This window comes from Xiphophorus hellerii, chromosome 8, assembly GCF_003331165.1.
Source record: "Xiphophorus hellerii strain 12219 chromosome 8, Xiphophorus_hellerii-4.1, whole genome shotgun sequence".
Classification (NCBI taxonomy): domain Eukaryota; kingdom Metazoa; phylum Chordata; class Actinopteri; order Cyprinodontiformes; family Poeciliidae; genus Xiphophorus; species Xiphophorus hellerii.
In genome coordinates, this window is record NC_045679.1 from 13,072,103 (window position 1) to 13,096,735 (window position 24,633).

The 24,633-nt window shown below is 36.8% G+C and overlaps 1 protein-coding gene across 1 annotated transcript; it reads right to left on the minus strand.

The window, feature by feature from the left end:
* Positions 1-1,038: 1,038 nt before the first annotated feature.
* LOC116724092 (protein FAM163B-like) lies at positions 1,039-24,601 on the minus strand. Its single transcript, XM_032569431.1, has 3 exons — positions 23,634-24,601; positions 6,121-6,236; positions 1,039-4,623 (listed from the first exon to the last, which is right to left on the minus strand). The coding sequence occupies exons 2-3, from the start codon at positions 6,211-6,213 to the stop codon at positions 4,183-4,185; spliced, it is 534 nt and encodes a 177-aa protein (XP_032425322.1). The 5' UTR covers positions 6,214-6,236; positions 23,634-24,601; the 3' UTR covers positions 1,039-4,182.
* Between the last annotated feature and the right edge of the window lie 32 nt (positions 24,602-24,633).

The window sequence follows — 24,633 nt, forward strand, 5'->3', positions numbered from 1 at the left end:
GCAAAATGGTGTAATCTTTCAACTTATATTTTTGAGAACCCAAGCACACTTGCACAAAATACAGAATTTTGGTCAAACTGTTTTATGATTTTGTTTCTGTCTCCAACATGTGGAATTTTGGCAGCATTATTCTGCTGTTCTGGGAATGCAAATTCACAAATACTAAATATCTAGCTACTGAAAACCAGTCAATATATACAGTAGAGACACTGTTAAGTATTTTGATTTCTTAAAATATACTGGATAGTGAAAAAGGAAGAAGTGGTCTTAAAAAAGGAATGTTATTGGTCAGTTTTGAACTTAGTCAGCTGTCTTTTCAACAAAATCAAAGAGATGCAAACTTATCAAATAAAGCAAGTGTTATGTGACAAAAGTAAAAATGTTTTTTTTTGCTTGAGATTCATGGGAAGCTCCTTTTCACAATTCCAATCAGTGAATTTAATCTGTATGTAGTGATTCAATTATTAATAAATACTGTTATTAATAAATAATATACCTGAAAACTGCTCTCCTGACCTTTCTGCCTTTCCTCAGTTTATTCCATGCACTTCCTTTTCATTTAGTATCTGTGGAAGCGAAAGTAAAAGCAAATATCTATATTAGAATTCTAACAACACACTCTGTGAATTAAAACAAGTCAAATACTTATAATTTTTGGACCACTATATGAACTGATCTAAGCACATATCATATTGATCTCATTTTTACACATTAATTCATGCAAGACATGTGGTTGTACTGGCATTCAGATAAATTTTTCCCTCTAAAACCTTGAATTGATGGCAGAATAGTTATAGTGTCATGTAAAATATTCTCCTGCACATCCTAGGAAAATCTAAACATTATGGCAGCTAATTAATGACTAAAAATGCTTTTTTATGAACCAATTATTTTGGACCCAATGTAATCTGGGAATTAAATAAATCTACTCCTCGTAAACATTGCTATTAGTTTAAGCCAACTGCCCTAATCTTTTCAGCACATAAAATCAACGGATTAAAAATGAACAGCACAGCAACAACACAAAAGAAGACAGAGCAATTTTAACACCATTTTATTAGCAACAATGTGTTTGTTAGTTATATATTAGAAACAGGGACAGAAACATGTCTGCTGCACTGTACTGAGTCTGAAAAAACAGCTGGATCATAAAATAATGCAACTAATGTAAATACCTGAACACAAATCACAATTCATTTTAATAAACACCTCTAATAATAGTAATCATAATAATAGTCCTCTTAATAATGTATTTCTCGCACACTTCTTTATGGCACTACATTAGCTGTGCATCTGGCAAAAATTCAGCTTCAAAGATATAAACAATGAGAACTTGTGAGTCTGCATGTGTTCTGTGTGAACATGTTTAGCTATAGCTGTCTCTGTGAGGACCAGGGTGGGTGTCAGGCCTTGGTAGCATTTCGCTGCTCCCAAGTTTCATACTTTTAAAGGGACATCAGAGGGTTTAAGATAAAAATTAAATTTCAACAAGTACAAATGTGTAGGCTTGGTGGTCAGCTGTGACAAATATGATCAAAATATAGAACAGGAGAGTGTGTTATGGCTGCGTTATGCCCTTGAACAGATTTATTTATGTGTTGTGACTTTTTGCAAAGTGCCTTACAAAAGTATTCATACTTCTTGAACTTTGTTCCATTTGTTATCTCACAACAATACATTTCAGATTATTTCAATGGGATTTTATATATGAAAGAAATACATCATTGTACAAATTTGTAAATTTCAACATTTACCCTGAATAAAAATATGAAGAGTGTGGCGTGTACTTGTATTCTTTGCCTCTGGAGCTATCTCTGTTACTGTGATAGCAGTAAGAGAGATAGCAATAACATAAATTAAGAGATTATGTTATTGCTAATCCCTGTGCAATTAAAGCTATAAGGATTTTGGGGGGGTAGTTTTCCTTGTGTAGAGACTGAAAATAGGTGTGGACTTTGAATGGTCCACTTTAACGTGAATCTAGTTTGATCTAAACTAATTCATTGTACCTCTGGCTATTTGTTCTGGTTTGTTGTCCTGGTAGAAGAAAACCTCAAATCTCAAGCTTGATAATCAGGACCCCCTTGTATTTAGCTCTAACCTGTCTTACCAGCTTCATGTTGACATGTTGAATGGTGTTTTATGATATATTCTGCTTTAAACTTCTAAACAACTTTATCTCTGACTTGTCTGGTATGTTCCTTGGTTTTCATGATATTTTTTTTCCATCATGAAAAATTTTGAAAAACACTAATGATTTCAAGCAGCAAAATTTATATTGAGATTCAAGTACTTACACATCATCTACATTTATTAAGAAGGTTGACATCTGCAGGCATCTGATTGCACTGGATTTTGTCTAGCGGTATCAGAATGAAGGAGGGTGAGTTCAAATGCAAGGACAAACTTTAGATTTTTGTTTGTAAAGCACATATATAATTTTTCTTCCACTTCACAATTATGCATTAGTTTGTGTTAGTCTATGCCATAAAATCCCAATAAAATACACAGATTTTTGTGGTAGTAGTATGACAAAATGTGGAAATGTGATGGGGTAATAATAATACTTTTGCAAGGCACTGTTTGATCATGTTAGAAAAGGAAAAATGAAATTATGGACTGTTTCACTTCCAGGTAAATAAACAACCATAATTGTTGGTAAATATTACAGAGAGACAAAAATGGAGGGCGAAACGTACACATGTGTCTACCATCTATTTAATAGAGAAAGGCTGTTGGGGATCCAAGAAGGACACTCTAGTCAGCTTCAAATCCATCACACAGATGACTCTTTTGAAATCAAGCAGTGAATAATTTTCAGCCGTATGTCCTTGGACCATAAATTGCTCTTCCAGTTGAAAAATCAGCCCTTCGGCCAGTCCGGTCAGCCTTGTGGAGAAAATAAAAACAATCCAGAGCAGGAACTCTCGGAGTACCTCAGAGCAAGAGCACATTTTCTTCAGTCCACTGACTCGAGAGAGAGGGAGGGGAAAGAAACTGAAGTGTGGCCTATTAAATATTTATGCATGTGCCTTTAAGGGTGAATCTTTAGCCAAAGCATTCGGATATCAGTGGTCACATACAATACAAGATGTACGCTGAAAAGTCCACAAGCTAAAACTTCAGTAAAGAACAGAGATTACACTGAAAGTTAAATACTGCTTGTCTAACTTCTGTCTTACACTTTCTATCAGTAAGATAAACAATATTGTTAGAGTTTGTAATAATCTGCTTGGATGTGTCTCTCTGTGGCTCATGGTGTTCTCCCTTTTCACAATGAAATATTATTGCAACATGCCTCAGCTCCTGGTTCATTAAACATTTGGGTGACAGGTTGTGTTTGATTATAATGAACTGAAAAATTCTGGCATAACAACAGAACACGATACACGCTTATAGCCACAATGCATGCCCGTAAACTCACATTTACTTTCTGGATACAATGCAATAACACAGCCCACTTCTCCCGGTTAGAACATGAAGGTTCTCCTCTCGTCTTCAAGCGGGATAAACACCCTGTGCTGTCTCAGAGAGACTATTAAAGTTGAGACGTGAAAGGATTTGAAAAATGAGAGGGAATTAAAATCTTCCGTGAGCCCTTAATGTCTTAAAATGTTACGTCCAAAGTTAAAACTATCAAAAACATCTGTGGGTGGTAGCTAAAAACATGAAAACACACTCCTTCTCCTCCTCCCCTCTAATCTTTGTGGATAATATTTAAAAATCTCTATAATCTGTTGATGGAGGAACAAATAGATCATCCTTTCTTAATGGAGGGCACCAGATTTCTCCCAGTCATTTTTCATTTGTAGCAGCTGTGTACAAGATAAAATCCCCCCTGAGCACATCATCATTTTGGTGTTGCAGTAATCTGCTACTGTTTCAGGCCAGGAAGTAGGGAAGTAGAGCAACACAAACTTTACCACTCAAAATAAAACAAAGCTTATTTCATTCATTGACATTTTAGAACACTTTTAAATACTTAGCACTGGACCATGAATAAGCTCATGGGCCTGAAAAGTGTAAAGGTGAGAGAGAAAAAAACTGTCCTGACTGTCTGACTGGCCATCAGAGTGGTCCAATCTGCAGGTGGCGACAGGTAAAATGAGACTTAGCAAAACTCAAGTCCTGTCCGGTTGTGGTCGCACCAACTCACAGCAATGAACGTCCACCTTTGCTCAGCTAAACATCAGTGCTGATGCTGCAGCTGCGCGTAAACATTTCCCTCATGGTGACTGAGCGGGCCAGGTTTGGCTTACGATAGTTTGAAATGTTAACAGGCACTGGCAGGTCCAGATCTTGCTGCTGGACACTGCGGTAGCTAACGCGTTCTCCACCATTCCTCAGTCCTTCTGGTTGGTGGTGGACCTGCTGCGGCGGAGGAGGCTGAAGGTAGAAAGGCAAATCATAGTGCGTGCACGATGGACAGAAGGTCTGCGAGCGTGTCAGTTTTCTAGCCAAAGGGGGGGTGGAGAAAATGGCGGGGCCATTGGGCATGGAGGAGGCGGCAGCCGTCGCCGCCACAATGTTGTGGTTCGAGTGAACCGGTGGGATGCGGGACGTGACAGCAAAGTCCGGCTCCTCCTCCTCCGACTCTGACTCCTCCTTCTTACAGCAATAATACTGGAGAGGGGAAAGAAAAGAAAGTTGAAGAGAGGAAGAGAAGGAAAAATGAGAGAAAATGTGAGGATGTTCAGGGGGTCTGAATATTTTTGAAAGAGTTAAATTATCTTTAAGGGCTTCTGTTTTATAGCTTCACATGTAATCTGAATAATGCAGCTTCCTTTGTGACAAACCCTTAAACAGAAAAGTTATTTGCACTTTTTCAGATTTTTGCTGCCAGTACCTGGACTATAAAACTAAATTTTTTAATTTCTCTTATTTTCTGGCCAAAACCAGTTTTAAGATGTGATTTGGATATTGTGTTTAGACATTACTGTTGCCTATTTGGTTTATTGGTCATTGAAATTTGCTGAAATTATAACAGTAATCAACTGTTGACAAAAGATGAATATTTGGATTAGAGGCTTTAATTAGTCTGTTTAGACAAAAACTGAGGTGTGATGTCATTCTTAAACCCTGTTTGTTTCTTGTCTATCAGAAAATAGAAGCATGAGTCAATTAATACTTTGTCCTAAATGTGCAATATCATGAAATTTCTTAAAACTCAAACATTTCAGAATAAAAATGACACTTGTTGCCACCTGGTTAAAATGGTCCAAGTGGTAGACTAAAGTTGACAAGGATACATGTACTTGGACTGGAGTATTATGTTGTTTAGGACCTGTTCAGCTTTTCACTTTGGAAAAACATATTTGTAGACCTGTAATACAGTCAGCATTTCCTTAGGCTACTTTCACAGACCCAGGAGGTTAAATTCTGAACCTTACAAAATACCTTTCTAAAATTTAGCAGCTACCTTTCTGGGAACTCAGAGGATACATTCCCAGAACTAACCAGGTCTGTTTTGACATATTGATCCATGACTTCATGTCTTCATGTCTACATTTACTAGTAAGAATAAAGATAGACTACAAGGCCTAAGTCATTCTGGAACCAGGTACCTTAGTGGATCATTCAGAGACCTTACCAGTTGTTTTCTAAGTTCTGGAAAAATAATCTTAAAGTATCAAATAAGTACCTGGTAAGTTTTGGTACATCATTTAAATTCTAGCTAAATAACCAACAAGTTGTAGGAAAGTTTCAGAAAAGTTATTGGAAAATTCTGAGAAACTTACAAAAACATTTTTGTTGACTGTATATAGAGTAGGTTTGAAGAAAGTAACTGAAAAATACATCTGAGACAGTTAATAGAAAAACATTCTGGAAATGTATTTAAGACATTTCCAGAAAAGTATTCAGCATAGTATCTGGTACTATACAGGAAGTTCCAAAACAATTGGAAAGCTCCATCAAAGTCCCAGCAAACTACCTTTTAAGTTCTGAAAAATAACCTCTAAATATGGGTAAAATACTTTTCAGGTTCTTTTAGAGTTCAATTTCTTCCAGGAGAGTAATTATTAAGTTCTGAAAAGTAAAGAACTGATCGTATTTTATAATACTACAACTAGGCATGATCATTTCACATGTTTATGAACAAATTGGTCAGTGCAGCCTCACCTGTAGCCTACAGTAGCACAATACTGCGATGATAAGGAGTAATATAACCGTAGCAAGAATTCCACCAGTGATGACCACTGTCCCGGCTGTCATTCGAATGGCTCTCCATCAACACCCTGCAAAGAGCAAGAAGAAGGAGGGAAATAAAGAGCAAAGAGGAAGAATGGTGAAGGGAGTGAAAGCAAAAACAGAGGTGGAAACAGCAAACACTTCATCAGTACAGTAGCTTCATTAAGTAGATTATAACTGTGTGTCAGCTCAGTGGTGCTTATTGAATTATCCAGCAGCTAGGAGGCATGTAATGGAATCATCCTGAAAGTGTGGTTCATAATATAGACAGGATCTCGGAGCGGAACACAGTCTGCAAGGGAGGGGAAAATCAGCAATCAACTCCAGGACAGCTGTAAAAAATGAGACGTAGGCATGACAGCAGAGCAAAGAGGTAAATGGCGTAAAGGATGGATGAAAATAAACGGGGGTAGATGGAACAAAAGCAGACGGTGCATGAAAATGAAGAAGAGTAGGTGGGAGAGAGTGGGAGAAAAGACGGGGGGTTGACAAAGAGGAGCGTTTCACGGCTGACAGTAAAATGCTGTGGCAACGCAAAAGTATAAAAATATAGAGGTAAAATGTATTCATGATCATCAAATCTTACGAAATGTGAGCATTTCTGTATCATTTATCATTTTACATATTCATGAGGTGTCGATGCTGCACTAACGCGTGAAGTTTTTTTGTTTTTTTTAATTACTGGTCTGTTTATTGTCCTGCACATCTATTTCTACTTTGGCAGAGCAAAACACAACAGTAGAAAATGAGTTTATAGGTTTGATTACTTTCAAATGTCACTGAGTTTTTAAAAAAAATGTTTGAACATGCTCCTTTATTTCTCTAACTTCACATCTACTAGGCATCATCCAAGTTATTCAGAATGTTGTGAATATTGGTGCAGAATGCCACTGTAAACATTAGAATTGCATCTAATTAATAATGTAGCTATGGTAACTGATTTTTTTTCTTGTCATTTTACCATCACTAGACCTGCTGATATTTTTGTTGCTTATTAGAGTGGGTTAGGTGGTCGTGTATTCATTAGTAAGTGGGTTTGTGAGGATGGAGTTTGGGGTTTAGACATTTTCACTTCAAGCTGTCCACTGAATCAGCCAAGACGCACGTCCCAAAAAAGTTTTGGACTGAACAGCATGCAATTATTAGCCTGAAGAAGAGAGATGACTGATGTCCTCTTTCACTTCTTTGAAGCAAATTGTTCATAATCTGTTGCTTTTATTATATTCAAATGGAAGATATGCTGTCCTGCATGAAAAATATGCTTCCGTTGAACCTACTAAATATAGATTTGGTGATGAACATTTCACTTTTTAATTAACTGTGTACTTTATCACAAAGGATTTTTTAATCTTTATTAAACCTTTATAGGAGACTCTTTGCACACACAGAAGTAATTAAAATTTGTGGCTTCAGTTCTCTTTCACATACTGCTCTCCCAGGATATTCTAACCTCTGGGGATGATCTGCAAAAAATAACTCTTTAAAATAAATTTACCTTTTATTGCAGTAGCATAATCTCAATTTTTTTACTCTGTAATAATTCTCCTCAGTGTGTGTGATGGCAAGATAAAATTGGATCCTCTGCCAAACTTGAATGTCACAGTTTCAGTTATTTAACATTTTCATTATTCAATAGACTCCCAGTTTGGACAAACTTAGAAGACATTCTTGGAATAAGTTCCAAATTAACAAGATCATCTATCTATCTACCTTACTTGAATGTTATGTGCTCTTGTCTCTTCCCATGTGACGAAGAGAAATGTGCTTCTGTGCCACATCACATTTATACCCCAGAAACACAAAACATTATTGATAACTAATTCAAAATTCCAGGTCAGTCAAGTAAAATATAAGGAGAAAAAAAAAATCAAGCGCAGCTTTATCTCAGGATAGCTAAGAGTACCAGTTATTAAGGCAGATGTGACTTTGTGCAAAAAATATAAATATTTACCGAGGTTGGATTTATTTTAACTGGAGAAATTCTCTCAAATTAAAGGTCATATATTTTTTAAATATTTTCAGTAGTATTGTATGAATAAAATACATATTTGTTATTTTAAAATATTCATACATTAGCTTTACTGGGGCTATAAATGTGGAAAGTGCTGAAATTTAATTTATTAATATAATTTTTCTTTATCATCAGATTTTGGTTCTCTCACTGTTGTGTTTGTGATTTTTATCTGTGAAAGATAAGGTTCACTTATTTATTTGTAAAACTTTCTATATTTTCTGTTTTTTTAAATTACATTCAAGTAACTGCAACAGATAATATTATGCAAACCAATGCAGCTAAAAACTGATTTGGTTTCTATCTTTGGGTCGTTTCCACAACATGTCAGCTAATGAGATGTGTCATTCCGTCTACAAGTTTGATAACATGCTATTATGTCTGAAACTTGACAAATGTGGGCAGAGACCTTTTCTCTTTGTTGTATCTGAAAGTGTCACAGGACCACACCAACACATGGCATTCTGGATAATTGCCTGAAACCAAAAATAGGCCAGCAGGCTTGTTGCTAAGTCATGACTCAATAGCAAAAGTCATTATGAGCAAGCGGGAACACAGCACTGAAGTATGGGCATATGATGAAAAGATGAAACTTCACTATGAGCAAGACAAATAAAAAAGGGAGAATTCTGTAAAAAAAAAAAAAATGTAGAGATAACTTTCCTCCAGCTGCTCCAAACACATCCCAGCATCTCACCTTGAATTTGCTGGAGTGACTTCAAGTGAAAAGCATTTGCTATTCAGAGAACTATTCAATACCCTTGAAGCAACGCTAACCTATACCGAATGCATCAGTCGGTAACGTTCTTGAATTCTAAAACCGTTCTGCAGCGTGTCTCCTCAGAGACAGCCTGTAAAGTTTTAGAGGAACACAAATCATATTGCTCATCTACAAACAAAACACCGCTGCTCTTCTCTCAAGCTGTGATACAGCTGGACTCTAATCCAGTCTGCAGGTCACTCAGCCAACCAAACAAGAAGGAACAGCTTGAGCAGTGTGTTTTGGCCTCAGAGGTTTGTAATTAAAAGATGTGTAGAACTTTGTGTCAGCGAAAGAAAGCAGAAGATAAAGTTTTATCTCATTTTTGGAGCAAGTAAAGCATTAGTAAGAGCACCACAGGCAGGAGTCAAAAACATTTATTTTGAGAAAATTAAAAAAATAAGGAGCCATATGTTTCTTCTTAGGTAATAAAAATAATTAGCTACAGTGTGCAATACTTGTAAACATTAACAGAAACACACACAGCAAGGCTAAATGTTTTTTATGTTAACAAAGATCTTGCTCGCTCTGATAAGATTGCCATAAAGCCTAAACAGGTGTTTCCATTGATACTTGAGGAGGGTAAGATCATTTTCAGCATGCCATTTGTAAAATAAATGTAAATACAAACAAATTATTTTATTTTAATGTCTACTTCTTTCTCATTGTTTTGTTATGCTTTGAGGAATGAAGGTATGAGTTATCATCAGACGCAAACGTCTTGGTTGTAGGACATTCTTATAAAATACATTCAGATATATTTTTTCTTCGTTTTGTGTTAAATACATCAAGCATTTTAAACACATACACTTAAGCCAAACTAAAATTACATAAGTGGGACACAAAGTGTGGCTTAAGGGGTTAAAAACTCCCTCAGAAAAACTAGAATATTAAATGAAAGCATCATCCCAGTATTAGAAATTGAATGTCACAAAGACTGATGCACTTCTAATTTGTATTTCTGCTCCACATTAGAAGATTTGGTCAGGATTAGGATCAAGCAAAATCAAATGCAAATCCTGAGTGGGGAGGACTTGTTCAGAAATCCAGATGAACATATATGAGAGGGATCAAATGACACACTCCTGGGTGTTGAGAGTGTGACTTTTATTTAGTTTTTATTTTCTTTTGCAGAGTTGAAGTCATTACCCTTATCCAAGCCAAACATTTTGATCAAAATCATTTTCCACTTTTTTCATGGTCTTAAAGTATCCATCCACTTTGGACATTTCAGAATTGAATCGGGATTTATAGGAGTTGAATAAAAAAATGCAAGTCACAATTTTTATGTATCTTTTTTCCTCAACTTCACAATCATGTTGTGCTTTCTGTTGGTCTACTAAATGAGATTCCATTTCTAGTAAATTACAACATAAACTTTATGGTTGTAATGTGACAAAATGTGGAAAGGTTTTTGGAGTAAGCTCTGTTAACTGGAATTGTCTAAATGAGAAAAGTGGAAGAACAAAAGGTATGAGCCTATATACAATTTGGTTAAATATGTAATTCTGTCTAAATAGACACGCTGCCTCTCATGCAGGCTATATACTGTACCTATAGTATCAAAAAGGTAAAAAAGAACTTTTAAAAAAACTAAGTAAAACAACTTTGCGATCCTTTGCAAACAGAGACACAGACATTGCTTTAGTCATTGTAGAGGCTAGGCAGAGCTAGGCAGACAATCCATTGGGACTCCATTAATCAGATCAGCGTGTGAGAGATGTGTTGTGAGAAGGTGACAAACAGTGCTAATTGTTTGACCACACACACCCTCACACACAAGTCCATCAGACTCCACTGTGAAATAGAGCCTTCGAAACCCGTCCACTCAGCTGCTTTTGCAGGGATTCGTCCACAGGAATGACAAGAGTTGGAAGCAGTAGAACGATAGCAGCGTGTAGACGCACACACAAAACACCCACAAACACCCACATGCTGTAATTTTAGTAGTAGCTAACATGCTCAGACAGTGAGCTTTGGAATAAATTTCCACACTTCGATGAAACATGGCAGGGATCACAGCAGAGGTCTTGCTCTGAATAATGGCTGTTGACAGGCTTTCAGTTCAGCGGTAGAGAAGTACACAGTAGGTGGTGGATTTGAGTCGCGCACAACAGACAGTAACATGTCTCTGGAACAATGGGAAGAACTCGGTTGCAATGGTGGATGTCAGAGAGCGAATTTGAACAACACAGATACACTAGAGTACACAATGATAAGAGTACACAATGCCACAGTGTATAGCCATAGAGTGCTCTTTAGGGAATTCAGGCTCTCTACCAGTTCTTTCCAGTAACTTTAACTAGTGAGCCTGGGTCAGCTTCACTGCCAATATGAGAATCATTGCAATGATGTTTGAATAATTGAATGATCTCATCGCAGACGGCACCTTTCCCTTTAATAAAAGGTGCAGTCAGTCCCACTACAAAGTAACTAAAACTAAAAATGGTCACATATTCTAGCTAGTGAACTTCTTCTAAGAGAGGGTGCATAGATTGATACAGATTTAAAAGTTTGTTTAGCAAAAAAAAAATTCAATCATCTCTTTTTGACATAACAATGCTTCTTGGAAATGGATCACATGTTACTGGAAAGTCTGTTTATTTCCATTTAAATGGTGCCACATCTGTACAGAAAAAAAACATTTGGGTTGAGCTCTTGATAAATTTGCCAAATCGTCCCCTCCAAAGACAAAATGGCTTAGTTTGCAAATGGGTCTATTTTATTTAACTGGATGACTGAAGTTTGAAGTATTGAAGTATTTGGAAATTAGCAATTTACTTGTTTAATAAACAAAAGTTTCAGCTCTGTAAGAGAACCGCAAACAACACTGACCGCCTGACTAGCCTGCCACCTCTCCCTCGTTTTGGTCACCATCTTGGTCACACACTGCTGTGGGATGCAATCCTAATCCTCAACAAACATTTATTGCAGTTCAGTCAATCAGGTTGAACTGGTTACTTTGACTTTAACAGCACTTCTATATCTATATGCAGTTTTATTGCAATGAGGCATTCAGAAAAAAAAAAATCAAAAACGTTTCTTTATTTTTTGTGCTATTTAAGTTACTTTCTAACCTACAACACGTTGGAACAGGCTGGTATTGACCATGATGTGAGAAACACTTAATACATGTTTGTGTAGATTTCAACTCTTCCTTTTGTGACACACTTTTAATATCTATCAGCAGTTGAAAGAGTGATGTCTGAATCAACAATATATTTATTTCTAAATACCAGCAGCAATTTTACTCTGGATGTTTTCAGTTCAGTAGTGGGAAATTCTTACACCGTTTTTTTTTTTTTTTTGCGGAGTTCATTGACCAAACATTCCAGGAAATCAGGAAATGGTTACCTCTGTCAGAGAGGAAGACAAGGACAGAAGAAGGACAAACTTTCAGGGTAAGCTAGTTTGACCTGGAAAGCCTTGCAACATCCCTATATAAAACCAAATGTTTGGCCTGTGATTTGTGTGCAGTATGATATTTTACATGCACACGTCTGTCCTTACATTGATACATTTTTGATAATAAATGCCTTCACTCTCTCTTAGTAAAAACTGCAGGCTCATGCACTAAACGGATTATGCTAAGATATTTCTGCAACCAGATTCTTTTGGTAGCTCACTGGAGCCTGAGACCACCTGTGGGTTTGCAGGTGCAGCAAAGATGAACAAAGGAAAGAACCTGCAGCTTAATGCCTCCTGTCACTTTTAACTTCTCTCTGACCATCATACTGGATTTCACGCTGAAATCCAGGAGTAAAAATCCATCAAGTAGCATTTGCCTAAAGTATTGTTAGGTTTTGCATCAGATGACATCTAGTGTTTTCTGCTTTGAATTAGATATGTTATTTCACATGCAATACTGACCCATGACTGCCTGCAATATTAACAATTATTTAAAGCAAAAGTGTTTATAAAATGACAAGGAAATTTTGGAACTGGAGTTGTTGTAAGAAGTTGGAATTTGTAAACTGGAACCTTTTGCTTTCTGACTTACCATAAAGCTGCTGAACATAAAGGCTTTCATCCGATTCTTCTGGCTCTGACTTAACGGGCCCTCTATGGCCTGTTGACCACCGGAGTCACAATTTGTCCTGGGAATCCTATCAGGATAAACATAAGTCGGTCTGAAAGTAAGCTCAAAGCCGCTGTTGCTGCACTCTTTCATTTCTTTTCTATCATAGATGTGTATACTGTTTTCTTTCTGTTGCTAGTAATAGATTTTAATCAGATTTTTTCCCCAAAGCAAATGTGTTTCACATGGTACTTCTGAACCACAGTTCAGAATACATCGTAAATGAGGAAAAGCAATTTTATTGCTCTTTAAACACATGGGATTTTTACTAATCATTTTAGATAAGCAAATTAGTATATGAACCATTTTTCCAAAAGCAGTCGCTCCTGTTTCTACTATAAACTACCCAATAGCCCAAGATCAAAAGGTGCTTACTTGTAACATACATCTTCTGCAATCAGGCAACACATCATGATGAAGTGTCTGCTCATGGGTAACTCAAAAAAAAAGAACTTATTGGAAATTATATGGAATTTAGGTTAAGTATTTCAAAAAATAAAAACCTTCTAAAACTCTCCACAATTTCATCTTCTTTCTTACAGACTAAAGTAAAGATTAATTTAAGAGGCTGAAAAAGTCATCCTTTAGCCTTCACATATTGCTTTTCTCTACATCACGATGTCTGGCTGCACCAACCATGACTGTATAACTTGACTCTCACTTTCTGACTCACTCTGTCCTTGCATATTATTCCACCATCTTTCTGTGTCCCTGAACCCATCTCCAAGAATAATGACAACTCAGATGAAGACTGCCTGGGGGTAAGTCCCTTCTAGCCCATCCCTCTGCTAAAACCAGCTTAACTCACTCCTCTTGCTGACCTTGAATCAGGTACAAGTGAGAAACGGACGAAAAGAGAATAATTTGGGGTTGTAGCTGAAGAACAAGACGGTAGCTATAAATGTGTTTTTATCCTCCACATGTGTCCCATTATTGCCCAGGAAACATTTCTGTAATTAGTGCTCCTCTGCAAATGATATATCATAAAAATGGCTCTTGGCTTGCATGAATATAGCACTGAAAGGAGACCTGAGGGTCTCTTCATTTAATTATACAGCTCACTAAATGTCCCTCATCCATCTGAATGACCTTACTGCTCTTCTTTACAAATTGCAGGCTGATTTAAGTCCAGTCTGCTGCTTTAACCTCAAATGTGCTGTGCATGGACTGAAGCAACAAACCATGACTGCCCTTTTTGGTGTCCGAAACATCCTTTAGTATGTGATAAATATCTGTTCTCTCTTTTCAGTTTAGTCCCAATTTACTTTCAGGACCACAAAGTATGGAAATCACATAAAGCTCACCAGAAAAACAACAAAATAACTTATTTTTAAAGTTTTAGGATCAACTATAAAATTTCAGAAAAATGTTTCAAATTTCTTGACAAAAAATATTGATTTTTTAAAGAGTCTCATTAAAATATGTTTAAATTTAAATGTGAATACATTTTCAAAAACTTGATGTGTTATGATTTATGTAGTCAATCCACATTAAAATTTTAACAGTATATATGGACTTTAACTGGGACACACTTGATTTTGAACTTCCATTGTTGCTCTGGCTGTACGTTTAGCATTGTAAATGGTTTGATCCAGGATGTGTGGGGTCTGCAGAGATCTTAGCTGACCTTTTCCTGACCCTAGTGCCAGGTGATATTTTTCATGATGCCTGTTTTCACTAATGTTCTCTAACAATCCTCTGATACCTTTACAGAAGTGCAAATAGTATATTAAATATATTTACTATTGTGCTGACGTCTCAAGGAAATTGCCTGGATCTTAATTAGGGGCACAAGAGTAATTGGGGCTAAATACAATTGCATGTCTCAGATTTTAATATGAAAAACCTTTGAAAAATATACATCCCTTACTTTCTACTTCACAATTGTGAGCCACAATACTCTGACTTTGTGATTATAATATGATAAAATGTGAAAATGTTCAAGGTGTATGAATAGCTTTAAAATGGCCCTGTACAGTATCCTCTGCAAAAATCTCCTATATTCACCAAATACTGTGGATGTCTAAGCCAACTTTGCCATGTTTAACAGGACATTGAAACAAGAGGTTTAAATTTAGGATATTTTATGAGTCACTCAACTCTTGCCATGTCTGTGTAGATCTAGCACAGTTAAAGCATATTCGCTCAATGTTAGGACATCTATGTGGCTCAAAACACTTTTAAAAATCTCCAGTTTCCTTTTTACATTTTACATCAAACATATTGACTTTATAAACATTGACTGTCAGTCATGTTCTGTTATTCCAAATAATTAAAGGAAGAAAAAAAAAAGCTTTCAGTTTTGTAATCATCTCAAAATAATTCCATGTAATCACATTTTGTCAGTCTGATGCTGCACTTCCTGTTCCTCCCCCTCAGCTTCACAAAGCTCTACCCTCTGCTGTGCAAATAACACCATTGGTCTGAGGATGACAGGCTATAATCTTGGCACCACCAGGGGCTGCAGTGGGGTCTGAGATATTTCAGTTCTTTCAGTATCACAGAGAATTGAGGGTAGTCGCTGTTCTGCTGACTGACAGCATGCTTGTACTTTTGATTCATGAAGACAAAGTTCAGGATTTTTAGTCTCACATTTTTGCCCACAAGCTCAAAGGGACTGACTTTAAACCTATTTAGGGAAACGGCACAAAAACCAAAGCCTCTCAGTCAAGAATCCATCCATCCATTGTTTAAAACCGCTTATCCTTGCACGGTTGAGGTAAAGCAGGATCTGTAGCAGTGATTAGGACAGAGGTGGGGTAAACTCAAAAAGGTTTCCTGAAAAACTGTTGGAGTTTTTGTCTCCCTTAACGTCCTCCTCATAGTCTATGCTGGCTAAATGAACCTGGATCCTGAATCAGCCTTACTTCTCTCTGTTCTAAAAGCCAACATGTCCCAGTTTACATTCTTTTAGCTATTTTAAACTTATGAATTAACAAACTTACTTCAATTTTATGTTTTCTTGTCTTTCCCATTCGAAAGACTGGCAGCTGTCAGATCATTCATAAAAATCCAATGATGGAATAACTTGAGGCTCAATAAAGATTAAAGGGATGCTTCAGTTACATGTTATATAAATTTTTTGGGGGGGGTGTGATGAACATGATTTTCTAAAAGAAATAAACAACAGAAAATACTTTGGATTAGGATTCTTACCAGTCGATATAATCCACTTAAAATAAACTGCTCTGAAATGTGTTGGTTATTGTCACAATTGTTTTGCATCTACATCTTCCAGATCAATGTTATGATTCTAAGTGCTCCTACATGTGCAGTGACTGTGCAGCCCTGTACAGCTCACACCATGTGGACAACTTGGCTTCCTTTCTTAATCAAAAAGCAGGACAATCCTGCTAGCGATAGATTCAAGCTGCAAATGTCACTTTGAAGGACATCAATTAGACAGATTTCTCCAGTTAACAATGTAAATCTAAATTGGTTATCACTAAATAGTAGGATACAAAATGTATGATCTCTAAAACAATAAAATCCAATTAAAAAATTATAGCCAGTGCTGTTCTCTGATTTCTTACAGACCTCCTCCTGGTTTACAAGCCAAATCTGCTCCTTATGAGAGAATCAGAGAATGAACTACTAGCTGTATCATTTATAGATTAGTACATCACTATCTATATCTATATATCTATATACAACTGTTATCTACATACAACAATTGTATATAGATACCGTCTTTCACTCGCACTGCTCAAGCTAAATCACTGCCTTCCACTAAATGCAACTCTTTGCTGTTCTTTTGTAAGGCAACATGCTGCTAAATTCAATTTGAGTCAATGTCAACAAAGCACTTGCTCTTTTCAGGAGAGAATTTTTGCATTTTACGCCCCACAGGTCATTTCAAATTTGGTCACATACTGTAAACCGTTTGCTATGGTCTACGAAAATATGCATATGAAAAGATGTCAACGTTTCAAACAAAAGTTTGTAGTGAACAGTAAGAATACACCCACATCTGTCAGTGCTGGCTTTGTCTTGTGAGTGTAGATGAAACAAGTACTATGATATGAAAATCTAATTTTTCTAGCATTCGTCAGACTTGTGAGCTGATGTGAAGCTGAAATAATGTGCAGTCCAATATTTTTGCAAGACTCTTGGAAAACTGAAATAAGTTTCCTGAACTGCCCAAATGGCATTTTCATGACAATTTCAACTAAATAGAACAAATTATTTTCAATCTTTTAATAAGAAAGGGACATATCTGCTTAGCTAGTTGTTTCTAATTGGGGAGAAGGCTGAAAATGAGGCAGGATGATTTTGCAGTTTCACACACTGGTTCTCTTTACCTCAAGGACATGCAACCTGATCACAATGCCCTCATAATGGATGTGTCGTTTGATATTTCATCTAAATGTATGTATGTACCAAAATGACAGCATGTAAGGGAAATCTGCATGAACATACCTTTACATCCGGAAAAAAAAATGCAGTGAAACTAGAAGTAGTGTACTGTAGGCCAAGACACATGACTATTAAATCATGTGGATGAAAAGATGTACAGTGTGAATAAAAAAAAAGAAAATATCTATTAAAATGATCAGTTTTAATATTTTATTTTAGCTCAGATTGCGTCACAAATCCTCTGTAGCATTGCTTTGGGCTGGCTTTTCTTTTCTGTAGTCTAACATTACAAAACTCCAGCTCCCACTTGATATTCTGACTAAAGGTAAAGATGCTGCTAAACAAACTATTTCTTATGTTGTCACCTGCTTGTCAAAAAGTGTGTAGAAAAGAGGCTTGAAACATGAAGAAATTATGCAGCTCCTGGTAAAACATTCAGTGATATCACATATAAGCATGTGTATCTTTTGGAATTGTGTAAAATTGGAGGCATATTGGAATGAAAGATGTGGAATCTACAGAATACGATGTAAGGATGAAGTAAGGTAATTTTGTGTCGAAGTAAATTTGTATTATTATTTATTATTTGAACATTTATAAAACTTTAGTGCCCCCTAGTTGTCAAATATTTAGGGGAATTAATTAATAAAAACAGGTAAAATGATAAATGGTCTTTATTTGTGTAGCTCTTTATCAAGTCCAAGGCCTCCAAAGCTCTTCACACAACACACACTGATTGTAGCAAGCTACATTGTAGCCACAGCTGCCCTGGTGCAGTCTGACAAAAGCAAGGCTGCCATGCACCTGTGCCACCAGGGCCTCTGACCAACAACAGAAGGCAAGACGGGTGAAGTGTCTTGCTCAAAGACACAACAACTGAGACAAATGGAACAAAAGGTTTCAAACGGCAACCTACTGATATCTGTGCTGATAAAGTTTCAACTCAATTCTGGGTGCTGAAAAGTCAGAACAGCTCCTTAGTAGCACTGACATACAGTACATTCTAATTAATTCAGTAAATAAATATTTGGCCACTTGGGGACGCTCATGGAACTAAGTTCAGATCATAAGGAAAAATACACAAAAGGAGATGCTATATAAAACAGGGAAATATCAAAAGCAGCACTTTAGAAACATGACCATACTTTCTTTCCACAAAATGGATGCCATTCCTTCACATTTAGACACATGTACAATGTTTCTCTTTGTGCAAACGTATACAAAATTGAATAAGATGTGAAAAATTAGTTTCTAAAAACTTGCTTAATTCTACACAGTTTGTTAGATTTAAATTGAATTTAAAATGTTGTTTCAAGGCATCATCCAGTCATAGGGAGTTAATTTGCCTTTTAGTTTAATGATTAAAGCCACATTTCACATAAAGCCAGAATGTCACTTGGTCAGAATATGCATTTGACATTGTCTATGCATGCAAAAAGCAGACATAGTTTCCTATTAACCTGTGCATGCATGCAGCTGCATGCTCCAATCCTGAGATAAAACTGGATGCATGTTTGTCTGTGATTAACAATAGCTGATGCACTATCCATATTACAAAACATGAAACCAACAAAAACAAAAGTAAGAAACCTTTAAAAAAGGATAAATTAACAGAACGGATATGGAACATGGTGAAAAAAAAATTGAATCAGAAGACAAAAATGGATGGAGAAAATTTAAAAATAGAAATGTTTTGGGAGTGTTTTCAAAATCTGTTGATTGCTTGGCTGTTACAACTAATGGTCAGCGCTCCAGAGGCGGCATGAGCAACAGTATGAGCTGATCTTCAGTTTCTATGACTACAGTTCTATTACCGACTGACATTTTGCCATTACAGTTTCAGGTTTTGAGTGGGTGGTTTATGCTTTTAAAGTAGTTTTATTTGCACCAACTTTCCCCAGCTTGCTCTAAGCTGATAAATAAAAAGATTCATGTGCAAACGGCGAAGAGGGACAAAAATGAATCATGAGCTAAACAGAGAAGTTTATGAATTACTGGTTTTTTTTTATTTTTATGAAGACCACCTGGGCATCTGGGTATTTTGTTTTGTATTTTATTTTAATTACATCTCTCTCCAAAAAGGGACCATGCTGACATTTGCAACTTTTATGTTTCAGATTTAAAGCTATAAACTGTGGGCTCTGTTGATAAGCCTTGGAAAAAATGATTTGGACCATGAAATTAATAATGAGAATACCCTTGGGCTTTTTCAAAATGAATGTGGTGTTATTCAATTAAAAGTGTAAACTTAGCCTGAGTAATATATTATCTCACTTTAGTATTTATTATGTAATATGCACGTATGTGCCCAAAAAACAGTATAAAGATAAACCATGTACATTAGTCTTGTGATTTCAGTTAATATTCGTTGTCAGATTTCAGAGGGTTAAGGGATGTTTTCAAAACAAAGAAGCTCTGGTTTCAGTCGATTTCAGTTTCACATCATAATGTAATATAGCTACAATTTGGATTATGTATTTATAATATAATAGCCTACGCAAAATTGATGGAAACATATTTTGTTATTTTTTGATTATGTGAAATTCTGCATGCTGCAAATGTTGAAATGTGTAAAAAAGGTTTTGATGAATTATTAAGGCTTTAAGATTTCATCCTGACAACATTTAATAAGACTAGATCATTTAAAGCAAATGGTTATTTTTTAAATCAAAATTGTATTTTTACTCAAATTTAACAAAGAACAAATATAACTAAATAAATTACAGCAGACGAGCACAGCACAGAGGCAATGGAAGAAACTCAAGAGGGATGAAGGGAAACAGCCTGTTTTTCCACGCCCTCTGACCAAATGCTCTCCATCCCCACCTCCCTTTGGAGTAAACATCAGATTTTTTTCCTTTTTTTTTTAACAATCACTCAGTGGGATGAGGTCAGGCGACCAATAGATTCTCTGCACAGACATGCTCGTGTGCTGGTCACTTCTGGGGGTCTGAGCACATCCGTCTGTGCACAACTGATGAGTGAGCACGTCAGGGTGTAGCTGCGAGGGGGGAAAGCGTGGTGCTGAGGGGGTGGAGTGAAGAGATGGGTGGTGGTGAAGGGGAAGAGGAGGGGGAGGAGGAGCGGGTGGTGACTGTTTAACATGATCAGTGAGCAGACATGTTCCCTTCCCCCCAGTTTCAATCTATCCTCTCCACTCTCCCAACAAGGAGTACCAAGAGTGCGTTTTTAACCCAGTTAGGTTAAAATAATTACAAAAATCTGAATGTTACCCACTAATTAAATTTTTTTTAGCACTTTTAAAACCTTCCTTATTCTCCTCCACATCCCTTCCTGATGTTTTCTCATCACCCATCTGTCTTGGAAATGTGTTTTTCCTCCTTCTGTTTGTCCTTCAGCTTCCCTCTCTCCCTCTTCTCATTTTTTCTGTCCTGGTAAACAGACCGGAAGCTGGTAGAACAGCAGGTAGACTGCACCACATCTTCAAGTCAGGCTCCAAGGAAAAATCAAGACTGTCTATAACAGAAATATGTTATAGACATAACATAACAGGCCTCTTGGGAGATTTATCTCCCAAGAGGCCTGGGGTGACCTGAGAATCATTGAGAGAGTCACCATGGGAACACAAACCCCTCCTTGCCTTTTATAGTTCTTTGGTCATCTAATCCAGCCATACATACATACTGTAGTAGAGCAGTAGAATTTCACCATTATTAATGAGAAACATGTTATGATTCATTGACCTTTCATTCTACAAAAAAACTTCAAATGATGCATCATCAAATTAAAGATTGTAAAGCCAAAAGCGCATCAACTAGGTAGTGGTGAGTCATTGCATTTGACAACCACTTTCATTACCACAGATCGAAAGTATTTTTCTAAAGTGATTTGAGTTCTGAGAACGTAAATCATGGTTAATATTTTCTCAGACAGTGATAATTGAAAACAGACTGTGGGGTCAAGGCTGGCTACCATATGCCTCTACTATAGGTTAAACATAAATAGAGGTGGATTTCCTTGAGGCAATGGATATATTTTGCCCCTGCTTTGTTCTATTATTTGTTGGTTAGTCACAACATGCAAGATGACAATGTTTTTAGGAGTGTGGGTGTCATTAATACATTTTCAGTCTACGAAAAAATGTAATTACAATGAATGTAAGCCTGGCATCGTGACATGGTTGTCGGTTTTACTTTCAAGTATAATCTTAAAATACCTTAAAAAGTTAAAATAGTTGACAATGTCATAACACATAGTCAGAGCAAACATTTACAATAATTATGCTCCCCTATGGATATACATCTTCAATCAACTGTTTGTTCATGCTGATAAATTCAAAGTAAAAATGCTGTGATATTCATGCTGCACCAGTAATCGGTGGCATTAACATCAACGCATGAACGTTTCTCGTCAAACCCCCAGCTGGTTGCAGCAGACAGCTGCTCTTACTGAGCCAAGTTCTGCAGGAGATTTCTTCCTCTGAAGGGAGAGTTCTCCTCTCCACTTACACTACATGCACGCTCAGTGACGGACGGCTGCAAAGTCAAAACGCAATGGAATTGACTGTGTCCTGTCACTGCATGCTGGTTCTGGGAGAGATTGCTCCAAAGTCAGTGACTTGATGCAACCATCTGGGCTTCCTTTGACAGAAAACTTTTCACCAGTGGAAATAATTATCTAAACTCGAATGCTGTTGGAACATATGTAACTTATTTTGAGCTTAAATTGGTGCTATATAAATACATTCGATTGGATTGAAAATTCAGACAAGGAAGATATGGAGCCTTCCTAAAGCAATGCTTAAAGATATTTTAAAACGATTCTCTCAAAACAGCTGCAGCTCATGTCTGATTTGACTCTGTTGATCCTTTTCTTTCGGTCTATTATTTTTTCAGCTTGAAAACAGTCAGGACAAACAAACAAAAACAGCTGCATCATTGTTGTGGTTTCTATCACTGAAAGTGATCATGTGTCTGAGCAAACCGGGCTACTATCTTATCTTTAACCTCTGGATTTCTTTCCTTTTTACTAGTTTTTTAAAATATCAGCAATGACTCTGTTTGCATGTAGATGTGAGGTGCATATGAAGCACAAATTAGTTTTGGAAAATATTGCTAAGGATACAGATTATATCAATGCCCTCAGTAAAATTAATATTTAAAATACCATATTACAATGATTGTAATATTTTTTTAATGGCTGTCACATGGATCATAAACTATCACATAAGGCATAAGAAGAACACATGTTACTAGTGCCACTGTGCATCACTTCAGTTGAAGGCCATCACACACTTCAGCGCATTCTGCTGACGGGTGCTGAGGCTGAACAGCTTACTGAACCTCAGCAGCAGCTTATTTCTGCATAACACCGCACACGGTCCCTGTTGTTTAAATGTTATTGATAAAAAAGTGGCCTATTTTACTTAATTATAATTTTAAAGCATAGATGTTATATAATTTGACTTTTGTAACTTCCTCTAACAGGAAGCTGTACTGCAACACAAATGCTAGCCTATAATTATAAACAGAATCAAAGGATTTTATTTCAGTTCTGTTTTGCTTTCTGTTGATTTTGTTGGCTTAGATTGTGAAAAGTAGATTTGTTTCTGCTTTACTTTTTAAGTGTGAAGTTTAGATTGAGCGGCTATATCCCGCCATCATCACAAGAGGAGATAGAGCCAAAGAAAATATTTGTTTGAATTTCAGAAATATCTTAGTGTAAACTGCATCTCAGCCTTAGAAATTTGCTTGTTGGCTGACATATCATCTGGTCAGTCACTGCGCTATGTATCAAAATGTTTCCAATACACTCAGTAGGTGATGGATTGCATCCTGTACTAACCCCCTCCCTCTAAACCTATGTTGTGATTTTACCAACATTTACAGAACTGTTTCTCTCTCTTTTTTTTTATTTGAGCGACATTAATGCTTCTTGATATGCATTCTTGCCCTGTCTGACTAAAAATACCTTCAGCTGAACAACTTGGATTGCAACCGTTCCTAACAGTTGGTGACAGAAGTTCTGGCTCACAAGCCATGAGGTTTTGTCAGCGTGTGGCGTGCCTGGCCAGGCAGCAAGTGCTTCATGGAGAGTGCAGAAACCTGTCCCTTGCCTTTATGCTCACTCTCCCATCTGTTTATATCTTTGGTTTGGGCCTATATATTCACTGACATTGCTCATGGTTTCAGTAGACCGTTTGAAAACACTCAAAAAGACAAGTAAGTGGTTCTATCCATGGTGCTGAACTCTCTACCTATCTATGCATGCATGGTTACCTTCAGAGATAAGATGAATTCTTTGGGTCACATCCAGGGCAGTTTTCGCTCCTAGTTGACTTCAGTTATTCAAACAAAAAATCTGAGCAATGGCCAAAAAAAAAAAAAATAATAAAATCAATTGGAAGAATAGAGAGAGAATACAAAATCTTTGTTTTGCTTTTGAAAGAGTTTCAACTCTGAACTGGAAGCAAACATAACCCTCAACAGGGCCCAATCCTCTCTGACTGTCATTCATTAATAAAAAATAAAATCCAGACAAAAGATGCAAAGGTCCAGGCTTATTTCCTTAATCGTTTCCAGTAGACCAGCTTCCTTCACACTCTCTTGAGATGAAAATTATTTTTTTCTTTTATTTGGCTCAATTCCAGACAGGAGTATACGAAAAAAAAAGATAGGAGCAAAATCAAAAAGGTTTCAAATGTAAAATAAAAAAAAAAAAAGCGAACCGGTTTCCGGTGATAACGACGTTTTATCTGACAGATGTGCTCAGCAGCGCACGAGTCCATCAACCGCTCGGCTAGAGTTGTTGAAACAGTGCAGACTGATCTGCAGAAAAATATAACACTCCTACGCAAACATCCTCCTGATCAGCAGCACCAGTAGCCTGGGCAACATGTGCGCTGGAGAAACAGCATGGGAGAAGGGGAGGAATTTCGCCATTTCTTCCCCAACGACCACTTTCGAGCAGCGTCCTAGAAGGTCGAGGTCAGATTTTTGTAGTAGCGTCGCTCCAGGTTGCGCCTCTAGCCCCGCTTAGATCCCGCTCTCTTTTTTTGTTCTTCTCTGGATCTCCTCCGGCTTCCTTCTCAGTGTTTTATCCTCTTACCGCATGTGCGCTGTCCGGCTTTTTTTTAAATTATTATTATTTTAAAAAAAGCTTTCGTTGTGGAAAAGCAAACGTCTGCAACTGGATAGTTCTCCGAGAATAACGGCGTCTGTTTATGCACGGTTGATGTTATTTCCGCGTTGGCCAATTAATTGCCGATTCTTGCAGAGT

Bases quoted from the DNA above. Each gene is read 5' to 3' on its own strand.
- LOC116724092 (XM_032569431.1), bottom strand. From the start codon at position 6,213: ATGACAGCCGGGACAGTGGTCATCACTGGTGGAATTCTTGCTACGGTT. The intron at 4,624-6,120 runs GTGAGGCTGCAC...TCCCCTCTCCAG, and splicing joins TGTGCTACTGTAGGCTACAG to TATTATTGCTGTAAGAAGGA.